General features: G+C 39.8%; 1 protein-coding gene across 1 annotated transcript in view; it reads right to left on the bottom strand.

Annotated features, from left to right (window-relative positions):
• Positions 1–910: 910 nt before the first annotated feature.
• The window catches only part of efhb (EF-hand domain family, member B), a 37,458-nt gene continuing 16,512 nt past the window's right edge, over positions 911–21,856 (bottom strand). Inside the window, exons 6-13 of the mRNA XM_052016618.1 lie at positions 21,383–21,512; positions 18,785–18,868; positions 15,332–15,399; positions 8,699–8,853; positions 7,016–7,223; positions 6,622–6,801; positions 4,891–5,072; positions 911–1,157 (exon numbers count right to left, since the gene is read on the bottom strand). Coding sequence (XP_051872578.1) covers positions 996–1,157; positions 4,891–5,072; positions 6,622–6,801; positions 7,016–7,223; positions 8,699–8,853; positions 15,332–15,399; positions 18,785–18,868; positions 21,383–21,512 — 1,169 coding nt within the window. The 3' untranslated portion in view covers positions 911–995. The remainder of the gene's footprint in view (positions 1,158–4,890; positions 5,073–6,621; positions 6,802–7,015; positions 7,224–8,698; positions 8,854–15,331; positions 15,400–18,784; positions 18,869–21,382; positions 21,513–21,856) is intronic.

The raw sequence follows: 21,856 nt of genomic DNA, 5'->3' as shown, positions 1-21,856 counted from the left end.
CTGGCTTTTGTCAGAGTCACTTCAATGCTATGGGAGGATCAGAAATATAATTGGAGAGAATTAAACAAGGAATTTCATCTGAGGTGAGTACAGATCGTCAAGGGGGCAACATGAAGCTAGAGTTATGATAGTATCAAGGTCTTTCTCAATTTGTGCTCCCTTCAAATATAGTTCCAGCTGGAAACATGAAAGCTATAAATTTACATTATATTATTTAAAATACTCTTTTGCTACTTAACAACAGTAAACAATATTGTTGCAAATGATTAGTGATTCAGCAAAGAATCTCACATTGTTACAAAGACATACTGCCATAGACACCTTCTTGTTCAAAACAATGGATTTGTATTTCCAAAGGTGATTTTCCAAACATCTGCCATTTACTAGTTCTCATTGATATTCCAACAAAGTAACAGCAAGAATTGGTTTGGGGAGCCATTGTGAAAATTCGTTCTCAAGTTGTTTTTTTACTGTTTTTAGCTTGAAGAAAATGTATTTTCACATAATTATTTGACAAAAGAGCAATTGTGAGTTGAAATATCACATAGTAAACACCAAGGAATTTTTCTGGGTGTTTTACAAACCAGATTACAAACATGCCAAAAAGAAAATAATTTTTCAAACAAACCACAGAGTTATATAGATATTTTAATGTTTTCAATGTCAAAGCCCATTATTTCTTTTCATACTTAAAAATACTTATATGACCTTCACAAACACCACTGAAACTCGCTGCATGATATCTGACAAGTTCTGACTGATTTTTGTTCCAAAACTACAATTAAAGGATTACACTGAGAATAAAATTCCAACTATTTAACTTAAAAAGTTTGTTTTCAGTGTTGTGCCCATAATGAGCTGACAAAAAAATTGGAGTTAAAATTTGTGTCTCAAATTGAAATTTTGAAACTGTTCAAAAACTTTAAAAACAATTACAAAATTTTATGCATTTAATTTTTAAGAAATCTTAGATTCCCTAGAGAAATACTAAATCATTAACAAGTTAAAGTCTCTGATGTCTGGATTTCATCCAGGACCTCACGGAATGTCTCTACGGAAACTTCTCCCTTTGAATGTTTCTTTGCAGCGCGCTGCCATACCTCTTCAAAGGTCTCCCTAGGCATATCCACTCCAGCCTTACAAAATATTTGCTTTATCTGAACCAATAAAAATGGAAATGAATGTCAATGCAAATTCAAGACCAAATTACTGCATTCTTTGTGATTAAAAATTGAATCTGCAAAGATGATTTAACCGTCAAAAGGAAAATTGAAACAGAGGTTTATCCAAATGAATTTGATTGAAAAGTACTAAAAGTTACCTACAACATATTTAAACACAGACATTCACGAAATATAATAAGCAGGACATTTCATATTAATTCATCTACTGCTTTAAGGGCCCAAGCTATTTAAAAAATATCAGCATCTTACAGAAACTTGGATGTACAATTTGTATATAACAATACACAACATATCATGAAGGCCACTACCTGGTGTCAAGTTAGCAACCACAATGCTTTCATGTTGCATCACTCTGCTATACCCTCCATACTTAAGGAACCATGCCAAAGCAATATCTAGCTATATGGAATAAGAGCTATGTGCTCTGACTACCTGGTTTTTAACTTCAGTGTGCAACCTATGCACAAGAGCACAATTTGCTTACAACTAAAGCCCTGCTGCCAGCTGCCAGAGCAGTGATAATTGAGGATCCCAGAGTAAGCTTCTGCTGCCTGGGATCATCTGGAGAAGTCTTGCTGTAAAAGCCAAGTGGATGTCCAAATTCACTGTCATTTGCTGTGAATTATGCAATGTCGTGATCATGCAGCCTTAATCCTTGCAAGCAACTGAGGAGTAGGATATGGAGAAAGAGGGAGAAGAAAGTGTGTGGAACCCCCCCCCCCCCCCCCCCCCCCCCCCCCACCCCAACCACCCCCCCCCCCCCCCCACACACACACACACACACACAAAACTACCCTTTGGTTTGGCTGTCAGATTACAGTTTGTCATACTGCACTTCAAAGGAACACGGTGCTAATTCACCATTCCATAATTTTTCACTCTGTTGCTGAACATCTCACTGTCCAATTGACATTGACAGAATAAAATTCAACCCTAAATCAGCCTTCCACTCCAGAATTATTTATTCAATTTTGCAATAGTGCTTAGAAATATCAATTAATCACTATTATGCATTCCTTAGTGTCTGTCTACTGCATGATTTTATTTGCCCTGGTATTGGTATTGGTATTGGTTTATTATTGTCACTTGTACCGAGGTGCAGTGAAAAACTTGTCTTGCATACCAATTGTACAGATCAATTCATTATACAGTGCAACTACATTGGGTTAGTACAGTGTGCATTGAGGTAGTACAGAGTGCATTGATATAGTACAGGTAAAAACAATAACAGTACAGAGTAAAGTGTCACAGCTACAGAGAAAATGCAGTGCAATAAGGTGGTGCTCCTGTGCAGTCCTCTGTAGATTCAGAATGCAGTGATGGAGGCTACAGACATCCTTGGAGGATGACGGTAAATCTCCTGTGGGTGGAGAAGGCCTGTGTCATTTTGCATTGCCTCATTAGAAATGGCAATAATCTGGCTTGCTTTCAGGTCAACAGAAGGGCATTAGCAGAGAGGCAGTGGTGAGATCACAAATACAGTGAGAGGACAAAATGTTCATGCTCCATATAGCAAAGGACACTCTCCTGGAGGAGCACCTCAACAATCCTAGTTACCTATTGGAGAACAGATTGGTGGACTGCTACGATACCTTCCAAGTGCCTTTGAACATTGGTATCCAGAGATGTGATCCCATTAACTTGAGCTTCCACTATTCTACTCAATGATGGATAATTTCTGCTTGTGCTGGATCAAAAGGTGAGACATCAGCCATTGGACTTGGGTCTGCAAGAGTTGAAGTGGAGCTGACCATCACTTCCATGATGGAAAGGATAAGCACCAAACTTCCTGCAAAGCATTGTCCCTCCCCATGCTCCTTGGCATTGACCCCATGTTTTCTTGCGGGCCTGCCAATGCTCTGAGCATTTCATTGTGCATATATTGAGCTTTTCTTTTTGTAGGTTGTGCCATTGAATGTTAATCTAAGTCCATAGCAGCAGAATGCATGCACAACTTAATCCTTGAAAGTTTGCAACTGGGCTACCCTGTCTTTCTGCCTTGTCCAGTTTATTCATACCAGGTGACTCACCACTTACAGATCACATGTTTCACCTAACCTCTTTGAAATGCAAAATATCTGGGCCTGAGCTATTGGTTTCAAATGCCAGATTGAGTGACACTGTGCCTTAATATTTGCTCTCAAGCTATTAAACCATTGAAAGGCCTTTTGCTGAAAAAGGAGGGCGAAGTTATGGTAAGGGAAAAGTGGGGCACAAGAGGTGCATATGTTAACACCATCTGCAGCCTGTAAATCAGAAGAACTTGAGGGAAATGGAATGTTAGGAAGAAGATTATGTATGACCATGCTTGTATATACTAAGATGTTTTCTCCACTGCTGCCAAGGGGCAAAGGCTACTTAAATGATGGTCAGCATTTTCTGTTCTAGGAGAGTAAATTGTTGCAAGAGCACACTTTTCAGTTTGTCTCTGTTGTCAATTCTGGGTCACCTTGTTCTAGAGAGAGAGAATAAGAAAGGGAGAAAGTGAAAAAGAGAAAGTAAGAGAATGAGGAAAAGGCAAACCAGAGAAAAGAGTGAGCGAATGGGTAGAAGAAAGGGAAAAGTTGGTGAGAATGGATTTGGGTGCTACGCTTGAATAACAAGCAACCTCTGTGAACTGGATACGGTTGTGAGGCTTGGAGAAATATGAAGTGTGTGAGGATGTGTTTCCACATAATGTGAGCTGTGACTCCTGATCAATAGAGATTGTTGGCCATTAACTAGTAATGGTGTGATACACTGAGCAGTGTATAAGGCTAATAGTACAGTTGGATGATGACCTTCCATGCAGCATCACTGAGCATTTTTTAGTACTGCAACCTGGTCCTTGACATTAGATTCCTTGCAATTATACCCACAGTTGGGCCCCTGCGTTACCATCAAATCATTTGCCTAGAGGACCACATAGGCCATTTCATTAAACACCAAGTCATAACAAAGGCTTCTCATCTTTGTCAGAAAATCTTCATGCCCACTCTTGCCTACGTTCTACCATCTTTTTCAGCCAGCTCAAGTGGCCCCTGGAATGGATTCTGCCACTGGATCCAGCCATAAAGTACTCATCTTGTTTAAGGGTGTCATTAATCACTAAAAGTGCAATTCACAAAATTAGAACCAGTGCTGATATCCTAAAGAAATCAACAGCATATTTATCATGAGATAATCACTGAAATCATGATGAGTACAAATGCCATGTGTGGCCTGCAATGGATTGAATGGGCACAGGTTAATCACAGCTCAATATCCCAGCACCCATTTTCCAGCACTATTCAATTTAGCCACCATTGAACAGGCAACTAATGCCTGAAAGCTTTCTGGTTCCAATTTAGCTTGTGGTACTATTTACTTTCTGAGCAGCAAAAAGCAGCAAAATTATCAAAGTCAATAGGAGCACTGTTTTCTAAAGAGGTCCTGGCTAAATATATGTAGAATTGCCCTGGTCTCATTGAAGTCACTTTTCATCCTACAGTATGGTTACCCTTGGCTCCAACTGAGAGAAAGAAATACATAGGAGGAGGAATGAGGCCTTCAGCCACTCAAACCAGCTCCATGTGGCTGACCTGTACCTCAGCTCGATTTTTCTATCTTTGACCCATATCCTTTAACACCAAAAACTTGTAATAATCATCAATTATTCTGATCAATGCAAGTTTGCTTCATCGTGTTTGGACGAGGAAGAATTAAATGATGTTTGGCAATGACTTACCTCTTCTTTGGACCTGTCTAAAAACATGTCCTTCTCATAAACTTGACTTTGAGCAAAGATAGAAGGATTCAGCAAGCCCGAAGCAGTTGCTTCATCACCATAGTTAATCGTATCACTAATACGACGAAAACGAGGGGCTGCTAAGTCAGTACGAATAGTAGGTACACCACAAGTTCGAAAATCTGTTTAAAACAAAATATGAAAACATATATCAAGAGATTCTTACTTAATATTTTAATCAAAATTAGACTTTAACAGCAGATATATTCCTTCCATGCATTGTGACTTAAATGCAAATTATACTTCCAACAAATCTTCTTGTTGAACTACAGTTAAGTTCTTTTCGATAGAGCATCTGATGTTGTTATAGATCATTAGTAGCATGTCATAACACTGCTTATAGTAAATTTTTGGTTCATATATCTAACTTCTTAATTTTCACTTGACACATTCTCTTTGGATAAATTTTCATCTTCAGCATTCAAAATGCTGAGCCTCAGATAAGGATCATACGTCAGGAATCCAAGTGCTTGGCCAATTTCCCATCCATTAACGTTAATGAATAGGACTTTTCTCTTTGCAGAAAGGAAAGACGGTGAAGAGACTCGATGAAGGTCTTCAACACTTTCAAGGGCATGGAGCATTTATATCCGGAGAAATTTGCAAATTAGTTATTAGAACTGGGGCTAGAGAGAAAGAGAAAGTTTTAGAATGTTAAATGAAAAATAACATTTTTTCTGTGAGAATATGAAAAAAAATGTTAATTAATTGCCAGTACAATGGTGGAATGGAGAATCATTGTTTTAAAAGAAGAAATAAATGAATTCCCACTGGGAAGAACAACACAAGGTTATTAATTCTAGAGATAAAGTAGGAAAACTGATGATGGATTTCAAATAGTAGGCCACATGGATCAATGCACCTGAAATTTCCAGGGTCATCATTAGATCAGTGGGTTGACATGATCATTAAAGAATAGCTGTTTATGCCATCTTCTCTGCTGCTTTTTCTTTGATCTTCCATTAAAGGCACAGCAGAAGATTAGGACAACACCATATACGTTCTTCTCCTGTTTAAAACATTATTACATTACCCTGTGAAAACTTGGGAAGATGAGCGTTAAAATTCCTCAAGTACTACACAATGAGCTAGAGGCTCAATATATTTCTAATTTATGGCCTAGGAATCAATTTGTTTGCAAAAGTGCAACAACAACCATTTTATTCATGGGCAGCCATTGTGTACTTCAGTGGAAACTTTCTTGGACAATGTTAACCAACCACCCTCTCCTACCCCATCCCCTGCTACTTCAAAAGAAGTGTTACCCAGGAAGTGATGTCACTTAAAGCAAATCTGGCATGGAAATAACCTCAGATGTGCAAGCGTGACTCACACTGGAAGTGTGCTGTGGAATTTCTGGAGTGGTGCAAAGAATAGCCAATTTTTAATCATGGAGCAATGAAATAAAATTCACCTCTATACTTTCTTCTGATCACACCCTTTTCTCCAGATCAACGGAACATAAAGACATGAAAAACAAAAACAGGAATAGGCTGCCATCACTTATTATAGGAGACAGGAGTTGCATACCATTGGATGAAACTAATTTCAAGTATTCAAGAATTAATCTTAACTATATCATATATTCTGTATAAAAGCACAAAACTGTTAATTTAAAATAACAATATCTGTTATTTTAAATTAAAATGAAAATGAAGTCAGCACACTTACTTTCTGGTGAATAACTACCAACAACTGCATTAATCAGTGAAGAGCTTGTGCGATAGTGGCCATTGGACTTATCTTCTTTTCTGGTTATAGTTTTGAGTGTCTTGACTGAACTACCAATTTCTAATGGTACAATATCATCCGGTGCTACTAGCCCACAGCCAGCATCATTTGTCGCATTTCCTGTTGAAGAATTAGTTTCTCTTTAGCAAAGGGGCATATGGTTGTTAAAAGTAATATCAGTTGATACTGATATCTGAAGATAGCAGTCAGGTTGCATCTGTAGTGAGCAAAACAGAGTTAATGTTAACTCTGCTCTTCTCTGCATAGACACTGCCTGACCTGCTTAGTATTTCCACCATTTGCAATTTTTCCAAAATATGCAGCACTGATGTACCTTTTGTAATAATCTTTTGTTCTGTTTCTCCCAGAGGCATTTTATCTTTCCAGTTCAGAAAATTTGCAAACTCTAAGAAGTTGATGGTGCCAACCCCTTCCACGTCACAGTAGTCAAATAATTCATCCATCAGCTTGGGGTCTAACTTAAGGTTAAACTGTAAAAGGACATCTCGTAGCTCTTCTCGGTCAATTTTACCATCACCATTCTGGACAGAGTCAAATGAAAGAAGAATAGAAATCAATCATTTTGCTTCTGACTGTCAGTATCACACATCAGGAATTCAAGTTAAACCTTCCCCAAAATTTTCTATCCATTCACCTAAATGAGCAAAAACATACTCCTGGTTGATCGTGGTTGGGTGGACTCTGGGCAATTAGGGGGGCACAGTATAGCTAAATTCCCATAAGGTATACAAGGTAGATGAGAAATAGATTTTCTGTCATTGAGACTGTGTAGGTCCTCATACAGCAGCCACCATTGAGTTGAGCATTGTACTGAGAAAGCAACTATTAATTAAAATAGTAGTAAAATAGACTTAATTAACCAACATTGTTGTACAATTTCTCCTTGCACAATAAGAAAGGTAGTTTTATGAACCAGGAGCTGCAAACACTGTTACAAAGTTTCTCTCCATTCTGCACCCCGCCCTGTTATACCTCACCACCACAAGAGCAATAAAAGTATCTCTGACATCAGAAGTAGAAAGAAGCAGCTGAATTGAAATAGCATCCAGTCAATCATCAGTATCTTGCATGCAATAGACTGATGTATAAGTCCCTTGCATTGCAAATGCAAAGGATGTCATGGCCAATAGAATCCCAGCATGCTGTCAATGAAAACTTGAATGCAAACTTATTCCACAAAGAATCACTTAGGAAGAGTGGTAAACTGGTAAACTAAGGATCAAGGTGAAGCAAACTAAAGCTGTCAATTTTCATACACATAAACAAAAGGGAATAAATGAAATATACAAACATACAGTTGAATGTATGTAGAATGACATGAAATAAAAATCAGGCCTATCATATTCAGCAAATACTGCAGTGTTATATGCTATCTACCTTAATAACTCGTATCTCTTGAGAGGCAAAAGAGAAAGTTAGCTACACTTATTCAGGAAAACATTTAAGGAATTGTTCTCCAAGTCCCTAAAGCAATCAGGAAATTCCAGCTAGTTATTATAATTTAAAAAATCCAGATAACTAACAACTTATCCTTTATTATTTGGAATTCTTGGGAACTTATTGTTCCTTTCAAAGAATGTAACCTGGCATTTGTAAGAAGTCTGGTCCAGATATTACCCTACAAAAAGATATATTGACTGGCACATAGTATGAGTTTTTTCTGAGAAGTTTGTATGCATTCCCTCTGGTTCTCAAAGTAGTGATAGGTCTATTTCTACCACAAATAACTAACCAAATTCCTTCATTATATACCTTCTAAATTAAATGCTTTCTGAATACTCAAAACTCAAAGCGTGTTTCTTGTAAGATTATTTATTATTCTCAGCACACTACTTAATGGCCAAATGATTAGAATAAGGTTAAATTAAAATTGGAAAACAAACATTCAAATTAATGGAACCAGATTTTACTTGCTCATTAATTAAGACTGAGTACCAGTTGTGCAACTGTTACATTTTTAGAATGTTAAAAGAAGGCGAATAAAGAATTTACTTACTTTGTCATAATGTCGAAAAGCTTCAAGAAGTGTTCTGAAATTCTGGAAGTTAGTTTTTTTCAAATGCTGCCGAATGGTAGTTAAATTCCCCTTTTCCCTGTCTTTTTCTCGGCGGAATTTGGTAGGAGTCCTATTGTAAATAAGATCTCCAACACCTGAGATAAAAATGCATTCATTGCAATGATGCAAGCCAAATTTTTAAAAAAGAAGCATTCATTAGATTTGCATACAACAATTGTAGTGCTCAGAATTTGGCTGCAAATTTCAGCTCCATAGAACCTATTGTTCTGGGGCAACAGATGCCAATTTGCTTCAATTCAGCTTGCAATGCACTTATACATATTTGTAACATAACTCAGTAAAAAGATGAATGGTTCTTGACCTGAAATATTTAGTCCATTCCTTTCTCAACAGAAGCTGCATCAGTACTTTTTTCTTTAATGCTGAAAAGCATGTTTGTGTATGTGAAGAACTCACATAATATTGCATCAGTATTTATGAAGGAAAAGGAAATAGAGGACAGGGAATTTAAGCATAGAGCATGCTAATCTGCTCGGGCATTTTGACATAAAGAAGGAGGTAGTGTTGGCTCTCTTAAAGAACATTAAGGTGGGTAAATCCCCAGGCCTGATGGGATATACCCCAGGATATTGAGAAAGGCAAGAGATGAGATTGCTGGGGCCTTTACCAATATCTTTGTGTCCTCTCCAGCCACAGGCGAGGTCCCGGAGGACTGGTGAGTAGCTAATGTTGTTCCATTTTTCAAGAAGGGAAATAGGGATAATCCTGGAAACTATAGACCAGTGAGTCTCACGTCATTCGTAGGGAAGTTACTGGAGAGAATTCTGAAGGGATAGGATTTATGAGCATTTGGAAAACCATGGCCTAATTAAGGACACCCATGTCTTGCTAACTTGACTGAGTATTTTGAGGAGGTGACAAGAGTGATTGATGAAGGTAGAGCTGTGGATGTTGTCTACATGGATTCTATCCATGGGGCGTTTGACAAGGTCCCTCATGGGAGGTTCATCCAGAAGATTAAGATGCATGGAATCCATGGTGAATTGGCTGTTTGGATTCAGAATTGACTTGCCCATAGAAGACAGAGGGTAGTGGTTGATGGGACTTATTCTGGCAGGAGGACTGTGACTAGTGGTGTTCCACAGGGATCCGTACTGGGACCTCTGCTGTTTGTGATATATATAGGTGACCTGGATGAAAATCTTGATGAGTTGGATAATAAATTTGCAGGTGATTGAGGCTGGAGGAACTTCAGCTCAGAATTGATGAGCTGGAGTTGCAGCTTCAAACACTGCAAAGCATCAGGGAGGGAGAGAGTTATGTAGATGCTGTGCATCGGGAGGCAGTCACCCCCCCCCCCCTTAGAGCAGGTATTTCAAGGGTCCAGGAGGCAGATAGATGGGTGACTGTCAGGGGAGAGACAGAGAAAGGGAACAGGCAGACAGTGCAGAGGACCCCGGAGGCTGTTCCCCTCAAAAACAGGTATTCTGCTTTGGATGCTGTTGAGGGGGATGACCTACAGGGATCAAGCGGCAGTAGCCAGGTCTGTGGCACTGGGACTGGTCCTGCTGCTGAGAAGGGAAGGGAGGAGAAGAGGAGGGCAATAGTGATAGGGGACTTGATAGGGGAACAGACAGGAGGTTCTGTGGACATGAGCGAGAATCCCAGATGGTATGTTGCCTCCCAGATGCCAGGGTCCAGGATGTCCCTGATCAGGTCCACAGCATTTTTGTGCAGGAGGGAAAGCAGCCAGAAGTCGTGGTACATGTTGGTACTAACGACATAGGTAGGAAGAGGGATGAGGTCCTGAAAAGTGAGTTTAGGGAGCTAGGCAGAAGGCTGAAGAACAGGACCTCAAGGGTAGCAATCTCAGGATTGCTGCCAGTGCCACGTGATAGTTAAGGTAAGAATAGGAGGAGATGGCAGGTGAATGCATGGCTGAGGAGTTGGTGCAGGGGGCAAGGTTTTAGATTTTTGGATCATTGGGATCTTTTCTGGGGAAGGTGGGACCTGTTACACCTGAACTCAAGGGGGACCAATATCATTGCAGGCAGGTTTGCTAGTGTGGTTCAGGAGGGTTTAAACTAGTTTGCAAGGGGGATGGGAACCGGAGGGATAGGTCAGTGGAAGAAGTGCATGGAGTAAAGCCAGATCTAACATATAGAGAGGCTTTGAGGAAAAAGAAGCAGAGTATAGGGTATAAAAGTAGTAGGGTGGATGGGCTAGAGTGCATTTACTTAAATGCAAGAAGCATCAGGAATAAGAGTGATGAACTGAGAGCTTGGATAAATGCATGGAACTATGATATTGTGGCTCCTGCAGAGACTTGGCTGTCACCAGGGCAGGAATGGATACTGAATATTCCTGGATTTCAGTGTTTTAATAGGGATTGGGAGGGGGGGGAGAAGAGGAGGATGGGTGGCGTTACTGGTCAGGGATACTGTTACAGCTGCAGAAAGGGTGGATAATGTAGCAGGATCCTCGCTAGAGTCAGTATAGGTAGAAGTTAGGAACAAGAAAGGAGCAGTTACTCTACTGGGAGTATTCTATAGGCCCCCTGGTAGCAGCAGGGACACTGAGGGGCAGATTGGGAGGCAGATTTTGGAAAGGTGCAAAAATAACAGGGTTGTTATCATGGGAGACTTCAACTTCATAAATATTGATAGGCACCTGCTTAGTACCAAAGGTTTCGACGGGGCAGAGTTTGTTAATGTGTCCAGGAAGGATTTCTGTCACAGTATGTTGACAGGCCAACTAGAGGGAATGCCATATTAGATCTAGTATTAGTTAAGGAACTGGGTCAGGTGACAGATCTCTCAGTGGGTGAGCATTTGGGGGACAGTGACCACCGCTCCCTAACATTTAGCATTGTCATGGACAGGGATAGGAGCAAAGAGGACAGGAAAATATTTAATTGGGGAAGGGCAAATTATGAGGCTATAAGGCTAGAACTTGCGAGTGTGAATTGGGATGGCACTTTTGAAGGGAAATGTACTATGGAGATGTGGTCGATGTTCAGGGATCTCTTGCAGGATGTTAGAGGTAAATTTCTACTGGTGAGGCAGAGAAAGAATGGCAGGGTGAATGAACCATGGGTGGCAAGAGAGGTGGAACATCTAGTTAGGAGGAAGAAGGCAGCATACATAAGGTTTAGGCAGCAAGGATCAGATAGCTCTCTTGAGGAATATAGGGTAGCAAGGAAGGAACTTAAGAAGGGGCTGAGGAGAGCAAGAAGGGGACATGAAAAGGCCTTGGTGAGTAGGGTTAAGGAAATCCCTAAGGCATTTTTCACTTATGTGAAGAGCAGAAGGATGACAGGAGTAAAGGTAGGACCGATGAGGGATAAAGGTGGGAAGATGTGCCTGGAAGCTGTGGAAGTGAGTAAGGTCCTCAATGAATACTTCTCTTGAGTATTCACCAAGGAGAGGGCCTTGATGAGCTGAGGACAGTGTTCGTAAGGGTAATGTTCTAGAGCATGTTGATATCAAGAGAGAGGATGTGTTAGAGCTGTTAGAAAATATTAGGACAGGTAAGTCCCCGGGGCCTGACTGAATATTCCCCAGGCTGTTCCGCGAGGCAAGGGAGCAGATTGCTGAGCCTTTGGCTAGGATCTTTGAGTCCTTGTTGTCCACAGGAATGGTACTGTAGGATTGGAGGGTGGCAAATGTTGTCCCCTTATTGAAAAAAGGTAGTAGGGATAGTCCAGGGAATTATAGACCAGTGAGCCTTACGTCTGTGGTGGGCAAGCTGTTGGAAAGGATTCTTAGAGATAGGATCTATGGGCATTTGGAGAATCATGGTCTGATCAGGGTCAGCCAGCATGGCTTTGTGAAGGGCAGATCATGTCTCACAAGCCTGATAGTGTTCTTTGAAGAGGTGACCAGACAGATTGATGAGGGTAGTGCAGTAGATGTGGTCTACATGGATTTTAGTAAGGATTTGACAAGGTTCCACATGGTAGGCTTCTTCAGCAGGTCAGAGGGCATGGGATGCAGGGAAACTTGGCCATATAGATTCAGAATTGGCTTGCCTGTAGAAAGCAGAGTGTTGTGGTGGAAGGAGTGCATTCAGATTGGAGGGCTGTGACTAGTGGTGTCCCACAAGGATCGGTTCTGGGACCTCTGTTTTTCATGATTTTTATTAATGACTTGGATGAGGGGGTAGAAGGGTGGATTGGCAAGTTTTCAGATGACACAAAGGTTGGTGGTGTTGTGAATAGTGTAGAGGCTTGTTGAAGATTGCAGAGGGATATTGATAGGATGCAGAGCTGGGCTGAGAAGTGGCAGATGGAGTTCAATCTGGAGAAGTGTGAGGTGGTACACTTTGGAAGGACAAACTCCAGGGCAGAGTACAAAGTTAATGGCAGGATTCTGGGTAGTGTGGAGGAGCAGAGGGATCTGGGGGTCCACATCCACAGATCCCTGAAAGTTGCCTCACAGTTGGATAGGGTAGTTAAGAAAGCTTATGGGATGTTAGCTTTCATAAGTCGAGGGATCAAGTTTAAGAGCCATGAGGTAACGATGCAGCTCCATAAAACTCTGGTTAGACCACACTTAGAGTACTGTATCCAGTTCTGGTCGCCTCATTATAGGAAGGATGTGGAAGCATTAAAAAGGGTGCAGAGGAGAATTACCAGGATACTGCCTGGATTAGAGAGTATGGATTATGAGGAGAGACTAAGGGAGCTAGGGCTTTACTCTTTGGAGAGAAGGAGAATGAGAGGAGACATGATAGAGGTGTACACAATATTAAGAGGAAGTAGATAGAGCGGACAGCCAGCGCCTCTTTCCCAGGGCACCAATGCTCAATACAAGAGGGCATGGCTTTAAAGTAATGGGTGGGAAGTTGAAGGGAGATATCAGAGGAAGGTTTTTTACCCAGGGAGTGGTTGGGGCATGGAATGCGCTGCCTGCGGCGGTGGCGGAGGCAAGTACATTGGTCAAATTCAAGAGATTACTAGCTAAGCATATGGAGGAATTTAAAATAGAAGGATATGTGGGAGGAAGGGGTTTGATAGTCTTAGGTGAGGTTTAAAGGTCGGCACAACATGGTGGGCTGAAGGGCCTGTATTGCGCTGTACTGTTCTATGTTCTATGATACAAAGATTGGTGGTGTTGTGGGTAGTGTAGAAGACTGGCAAGGGATACAGTGGGATATAGATCAGTAGCAGATATGGGTGGAGAAATGGCAGATGGAGTTTAACCCGGCCAAATGTGAAGTGTTACACCTTGGTAGATCAAATGTAAAGAGACAGTACGCTGTTAATGGCAAGACCTTTTGTTGATGAGCAGTGGGATCTTGTGGTCCAAGTTCATAGCTCACTGAAAATAGCTAATCTTTATGCACCAATCTTTATGTACCAATCTTTATGTTATGCTCATGTGATCTCAGCACTATCAAATTGGATTCAATGCCATGTAGTTAATCGCAGAGGATTCAACATTTAGGACCTGCATTATTTAAAGGAATCAGCATGGCTTGCAGGTTGGTTTGAATAAGGTATCAATTGTTTTTTCCAGGTCTTGTTCATTTGTGAAGTACACAAGAAGCCTTCACTTCAAGTATTTAGCAACATCCAGATTTTGCTGGGAATGCCACTGACTGCACTAATGTCAAATCACAGACACCTCATATAAGTGCCATGACGATAAGGGCTTTACTTCTCTCATGATGATCACTGCTCTAATTGCTCTAATTGAATTGCAGAACCGGGTCTAAGAACTAGAGGGCCTACTCCAGTTCCCATGTTCCTCCATTTCACTTTGCTCTGACACCTTCAGGTATTTAAAGTCAATTAAACATTGCTTTGTGGTGGAACCTTGCATTATGCTTTGGTTCTTTAAATTGGTATAGTAATATATTTAAACAAAAGCTCTCCGCATTTTCAAACTCTATCTCAGAATCACCTCCTTATTGCCACATGCAACCATCCAAATTCTCTTTCAGTATTACAAACCAATGTTATTGAATCCTTATGAACCTTCCATCCAGCGAGAACCTCATCAATATTCCACATACAAATTGTCATATTGCCTTATGTTGTAAGAAAGCATATAAATCAGACACAAGCTACAAAAATATCTTTCTCAGTCCCTGTATTTAATAATGTATTCGTATATAAGATTTGGATTCTATTACTAGTAAGTTGTAAGATAAGAAGAAATTTATCCACATAATCACAATAGCCAAATACAATGTAACGTTCCAATGAAACAGCTCACAATGCATTATTTTTCTACGCTAAGAAAGCCAAATCAAAATTAATTTCAGGGATTTCCAGAGTCATAACTTAATCCTCTGTATCTTTAATGGCTGACCTCTGCTCGTACAATTAAATAGGGCAACCTTTCACAGCCTCAGGGCATCCCGCAGGCTTTACAAACATTGGACTACATTGTAGCTTTATGCCACACAGCAAAGTTGTCTATCAACTCATGAAAATTAACCAAGGTGAATTGTCTACTTCCACAGGAAGGAAGTGCAAGTATAAATGAAGCTTAATATTTCATAATTATATTATTAGTTTTCATCCACTTTAAATCAAAGTAATTGCCAATGTTAATATGGCATGTTTATCCATCTGGAAATTTCAGTTTAGCTTTAAGTCATTACCATACTCATCAGGATGCAGTAGGACACCAAATGTGTGATCAGGAGGAACCTTCAGAGTATCTACAATTCTGAAAGAACCAAAGAGAGAAAAAAAATAAGACATTTTTTTATGGAAGCAATATATTTTGAAGTGGGTGAATAAAAAGAATAACAAATTTGACTCATTGCTTAAAAACTGGGCCTCAAGGGTTCCCAAATTGACAGCCAGGAATATTGGCACTATTCCCTGCAGAAGAACATCTCGCAACATTGTGCGTAAAAACATACAAGGCCCACAGCTCAAGAAGCCAGTTGTAGATGGTTTCACGAGGTCCCCTGTGCATGGTTAATTTGCCTTGTGGCATCTAGCACCACCACTGATGGCACTCTGGGAAACTAACCCTGTAGAATACCTGTAATAAAATGACTTGCTTGAACGTGGAGCCAGGGGAAACATCTATGTGCTCCCACTAGCTCCTCAACTCTCTTCAGATTGTCACTGTACCCAGCCCCTCTGGCTCCTAGATCCACAATTTTGAGATTTCCCTCTCTCTTACCCAGTCTTCCTCCAGCCTCACACCACCATTTACCTAATGATTCATATCCAAGGCTATTACAAACTAGCATCAACCTAAAACTCCATCATTTACCTTCCAAGCCTCCGTTGGCAGCCTCATTCTATATGAAAGAAATCTGATCCCACATATTCAGGGCTCCAAGCATAAGATTGTGAGAAATAGGAGCAAGAGTAGGTCACCTGGCCCCACAAGCCTGCCCCACCATGCAGTATAATCATGGATGATCTGCCCCAGGTCTCATCTCCTTTTCTATGCTAGTTGCCCATAGCCTTCAATTCCCTGATCTTTCAAAAATATATCTACTTCCATTTTAAATATCCCCAATGATCTAGTTTCCACAACCCTCTGGGGTAGAGAATTCCAGAGATTCACTGCCCTCTGTGGGGAAAAATTCCTATGCACCTCAGTTTTAAATGACCATTCCCTCATCTTGTAACTATGTTGTTAGGGAATTGTCAGACATGGGACATCTTTCAGGGGTTATGGAATAAGCGTAGCAGGCATTAATACAAATGAGAACCAGTCTTCAAAAACCCTGTCGAAACGTAAAGTACTAGCAGTAATCAGTTTTGAAACCTGGCGACCTATCGTTCCAACCTTTTGTTCAAATACATTGTCCCTTTCTCCTTTGGGCCAATCCTGTTCAGATTTCCCTATAAGTTGTATCTAATTCACCCTCTCATACAAGTCATGTGTTTAACATTATTAGTAGCATCTGCTACTCATAAGATGAAGGTTTGGACATCAGGGCAGGATATATTCAAATCTGCCTCTAACCCCGAGTTTTGTTAATTATACATTAGATTAATAAATGGATTATATCAACAAAGTAATGCTCTCCAGTTAAGTAGCACTTACTGATCCATAACGTATGTTTGGATGGAGCACAAACACATACAACTACTAATGGTAAAAATGTGCAAAAATCTAATGTCTGTTGATTGTTGATCATGTATGTTTTATGCATTTCTGAACATTGAAGTTCCAGAAATTGATTGATATTGTTTATAAGTGTCAATGTCTGCAATTTAGAGCAAATTGAAGAGTAAGTATTGATGCATACATTTGTGTTGTTATATCCTTTAATTCAAAGCTGGAGCATTGTGACTTTTTGTGAGCTGCTCTCAGCAGAGCTATTCATTACATTTATTATAATCATTCTACCCCAATTCTAAGAACGTGCACTGCACTTTCTCTGTAACTGTAACACTATGTTCTGCATTCTGTTTTCCTTCCTACTATTTTGATGTACCTATGTATGGGATAATCTGTCTGGATGGCACACAAACAGAAGCTTTTTACTGTATCTTGGTACATCTGACAATAATTAACCAATTTCAGTTCTAACATACATCTGTTTTTGGGATTTGAGTAATATCTATAAGACGACATCTATTATCTTCTATTTTTCCCTGGAGAATTCATTTTTCAGGATCTCAACATTGCTAGAAAGGACAGCATTTACCGCCCATCCCTAATTGCCCCAAAGACATTTTATGACTAAACTGTATTGATGGTGCAGGAATCACATACAAGTCAGACTGGGTAAGAATGGCAGATTTCCTTCCCTAGAAGATATTACTGAACCAAATGGGTTTTTCTAACAATCCTTTGGCTTTTAGTGCTTAGTCTAAACCAGGGAGTTATTTTTAATGCCAGATTATTAACTGAATTTAAATTCCACAGCTTTGATCACAGGACTCTGGAATGTTGGTCCAGGCCTCTAGATTACTAGTCTGGTAACTTAAGTGCTATGCCACCACCATATCCAGATAAAAATGGAAAAATAGTAAACGTTATTCAGCAGTAAACAAAATTAAATACAGGTCATTGTGGATAAATAACTATAAATAAAGAATATTCACACTGAGTCCAAAGATAACCTAATAGCAGAAAGAAGATATCTGCATAAAATTAGGCAAATGAGTAATGGGGATTGGAATAATAATCATGGGGAATTTCAGCTATCCTGAAATTAACTGGCCATAAGTGATGGGTAAAGCCAATTAAGGGAATGGAGTGTAGGGGACTCCTTTCTAACACAGTGTGCAAGAAGACCAAAAAGGGAAGATTGACAACCTAATTTGATAATCAGAGATAAACAAGAGCTGGCAAAATAATTAAATTCAGGGTAAATCTAGCCAACAGTGTATCTACCATAATATAAGGCAGAGAATAATTGAGAAGGAAACAAACAGGATAAAGATCCAACTAACAGATTTTGAATGCCTGAAAATAAAACCTGTAATGGTAATACAATGACAAGAAATGATGTGGAACGGAAATGGAAAAATTTTAAACTATATTCTGAGTCCAGAAAAAGTATACGCAACTAAAACAATGAATGAATTAAGCACTATTGGGCCACTATGGATGAATAAAAGATACTGGGGGAGAAATGCATCCTTAGTCACCAACACTAATCATGTATTTTTCACCTTTAACTTTGTTTTTGTCTTTTGTCCCTTAGGGTCAAGATGACCTGCTTCTACTCAAGTTCTAAAATTTCCAAGGAGCCTGATGAGGTCATCATGGGATCGACAGACTCTAGTGCAGGTAGAGGTTCTTGACAGGGTGGGCAAATAGGTAGTTTAGGAGCTGTGTGCTCCCCCCATCATTTACACTGGGTTTTCGTGTTCTCGATTCATATATGTACAGTCTATTCTATTGCATACAGTACCTTGGTCACGAACAATAAAATTTGGCTGCTGGGAGGCCTCACATGAAGCTAGCATAGATCTCACAGGCTGCAGTGCTGCTTAAGGGGAAGAGATGTTTCCTGGCCGTTGCGTTTACTGTTTCTGAAGAGGGTCCAACTATGCATTTTTCAAATAAATAAACTTCAGGAAAGTCATAATAAATATTGTTTTTTTCCAAAAATTTAATTTTGACTTACGGATCAAGGACTTTTCCAACTTGATGGTGGGTTTTTTCTCTGAAGTCATCAATTTTTTTTGATATGATCATTGCAGATTTTTGCCTATATTAAAAGGAAGTGAAAATTAAAATGTATGTGTTAATAATATTAATATTTAAACAATGCATAGGAAGGAAATATCATGAATTGTGAGGGAAGAATTTATGAACGTGCAACAAGAAATAAAAATGCTGGAAACACTCAACAGGTCAGGCAGCATCTATGGAATGAAACATTAACTCTGTTTCTCTTTCCACAGATGCCGCTGACCTGCAGTGTTTCCAGCACATTCTGCTTTTGTTTCAGATTTTCAACATCTACAGGTTTTATGAAATATAAATATATTTATTAGGAAAATACCAATTTTACTTAACAGTGCAATACTGTTGCTTTTATATAAACTGTGTGCTGATAGCTTTTGAGCATGCTGTTTGAAATTTCATTCAAAGGTGAGCAATATCAGGACTTATCTGACAAAAGCTCATCTGACAAAAGCTCAGTTAGCACATTCATTTATTCAGTGTGGGCATCACTGGAGAGGCCACTATGTATTGTACAGCTCTAATGTTAGAGGTAATCCACCTTTGTGAATTGGTTCAAACCGTTAGGTGAAGGTAATCCTACAGTGCTATCCAATAGGGTTATGCCAGAATTTTGATTTAGCAACAATGAGATTTAACTTGAAATTCCTCCCCGGTCAGTAGCACGAAATAATTACATCACTGTATTGTCCAAAATTCATTCGTTTGACTTCAATTGAATACACTTTAGTGGAGGAGTACAACACAGTGAAAAATATATAGCATGCTTTGGGAATGCTATAATAATAGCATATAATAACCAAGAATAAATTTCTTGACAAGTGATAGATTTTCAAGTCAGGAAGATGAATGGCTTGGAGAAGAACTTGCAGGTAGTGCTGTTCCTGGGCACCTGCTGCACTTCTTCCAGGAGGTGGAGGTTGTGAATTTGGAAAGTATTATCAAAGAAGTCTTGGTGAGTTGCTGCAGTATGTCTTGTAGATGGTGCAAGCTGCCAGTAACAGAGGAAAAAGTTGATAGAGTGCCAATTTAGCAGGTTGCTATCTTTTAAATGATGATGAGCTTCAAGCTGGTGGGAGAGTGGGCAAAGAAGTGGCAGATGGAATACAGCATGGGGTTATGCACTTTGGTAGGAAGAATAAAGGTGTAGACTATTTTCTATATGGGGAGAAAATTCAGAATCAGAGGTGCAAAGGAACTTGGGATTCCCAGATCGGGATTCCCTTAGGGTTAACTTGCAGGTTAAGTTAGTGGTAAAGAAGGCAAATGCAATGTAGGCATTCATTTTGAGAAGACTAGAATATAAAAGCAAGGAAGTACTGCTGAGGCTTTATAATTTAGGGCCCCATATCTAAAGGAACGATGTGCTGGCCCTGGAGAGGGCCCAGAAGAGGTTCACTAGAATGATCCCAGGAATGAAAGGCTTAACATGGGGGGAGCATTTGATGTCTCTAGGCCTGTACTTGATGGAGTTCAGAAGGATGAGGGGGGATCTCACTGAAACCTACTGGATAATGAAATGCCTGGAGAGAGTGGATATGGAGATGTTGTTTCCATTAGCAGGAGAGTCCAGAATCTTAGGGCACAGCCTCAGAATAAAGGAACATCCCTTTAAAACTGAGGTGAGGAGGAATTTCTTCAGCCAGAGGGTGGTGAATCTGTGGAATCCGTTGCCACAGAGGGCTGTGGAGGGCAAGACAATGGGTGTATTTAAGGCAGAGATTGATTGGTAAGGGGGTTAAGAGTAATGGAGAGAAGACAGGAGAATGGGGTTAAAAAAATTGATTGAATGATTGAATGATTGAATGGTGCAGCAGACTCAATGGGCTGAATGGCCTAATTCTGCTCCGATGTTTTATGGTCTTTTTGTGGAGACACGAAACACTGCAGATGCTGGAATCTGGAGTAAAAAACAAACTGCTGGAGGAACTCGGTGGGTCAGGCAGCATCTGTGGAGGGAAAGGATTGATGTTTCAGGTTGAGACCCTGCATCAGGACATCAGATGCTGCCTGACTCATTGAGTTCCTCTTGCTGTTTGTTTTTTTGCTTGAGATTCCAGTGTTTTATTGGAACTGCACTCATGCAGGCAAGTGGAGACATTCCATCATACTCCTGACTTATACTCAATAGAGAGTCAAGAGATGTGTCACTTGTTACAGAATAAATTCTGTTCTGCACTTGTGTCACTGGAGTTTTCAGATCAGCCTGCAATGGAGACTAATAAGATGGGAAATATAAAAAAAGGTCAAGGAAAATGAGTGGGAGAAGCACCAAAACCATGATTTAAACCCCATTATGGTCCTTTTGTTAAGTTTTAAGATGGTCTTACACACTCCAATGCCAATTCCCATGTCACTGATCTTCTGACAGCTCAGACATATTTCTGTCTCAGTCCGATTTAAAGCCTGTCAGTAAATTTATAAATCAGTCAATGTACAAAGCCAACTGCTATGTTTCATTAGGGATGTCATGTTTTACTGAAGAAAAGAGAAGCAGGGTTTCCCCTCAGCACTAATCTTTGTAATGAATACTTACTGTTGCATTTCAGTTAACCAGCGCAATGATTTTGCAGCCAATCTTCCATCATTGAAATAAGGAGTCTCTATTCCAAATGCACTTTCTTTGCTGATTCTTGACCAATTGTATTTTCTATCCACCTGTTCCCCTATGGAAATAGTTCAAATCAGTTTAAATATTGGAATCCCTCCCCTTATTTTTGCTCAATTATATGTATCATTATAAATTCTTGTGCTGTAGGGAAGAATTCAAAACAGTGTGAACCAGCCTTACTATGCATGTTGATGACAATAAAAAAAAACTGCATGTTGGTCACTTTGATTTAGGTTGATGATTTTATTTAAAAAGATTTCAGGAAATACCTTTCCCACCTTCAGAAAGCAACCTGCTACTGCATTGCTCACTAACCATGTAATCATGGAATCTGCAACCACATGAAAATGGAATTAGTGTGACCTCTGGATGTTTGCTAAATTAATCCCATCTATTGGA

This window comes from Pristis pectinata, chromosome 5, assembly GCF_009764475.1.
Source record: "Pristis pectinata isolate sPriPec2 chromosome 5, sPriPec2.1.pri, whole genome shotgun sequence".
NCBI classification, from domain to species: domain Eukaryota; kingdom Metazoa; phylum Chordata; class Chondrichthyes; order Rhinopristiformes; family Pristidae; genus Pristis; species Pristis pectinata.
Note: the sequence above shows the minus strand (reverse complement) of the source record. Positions and strands in the feature narration are given on the sequence as shown.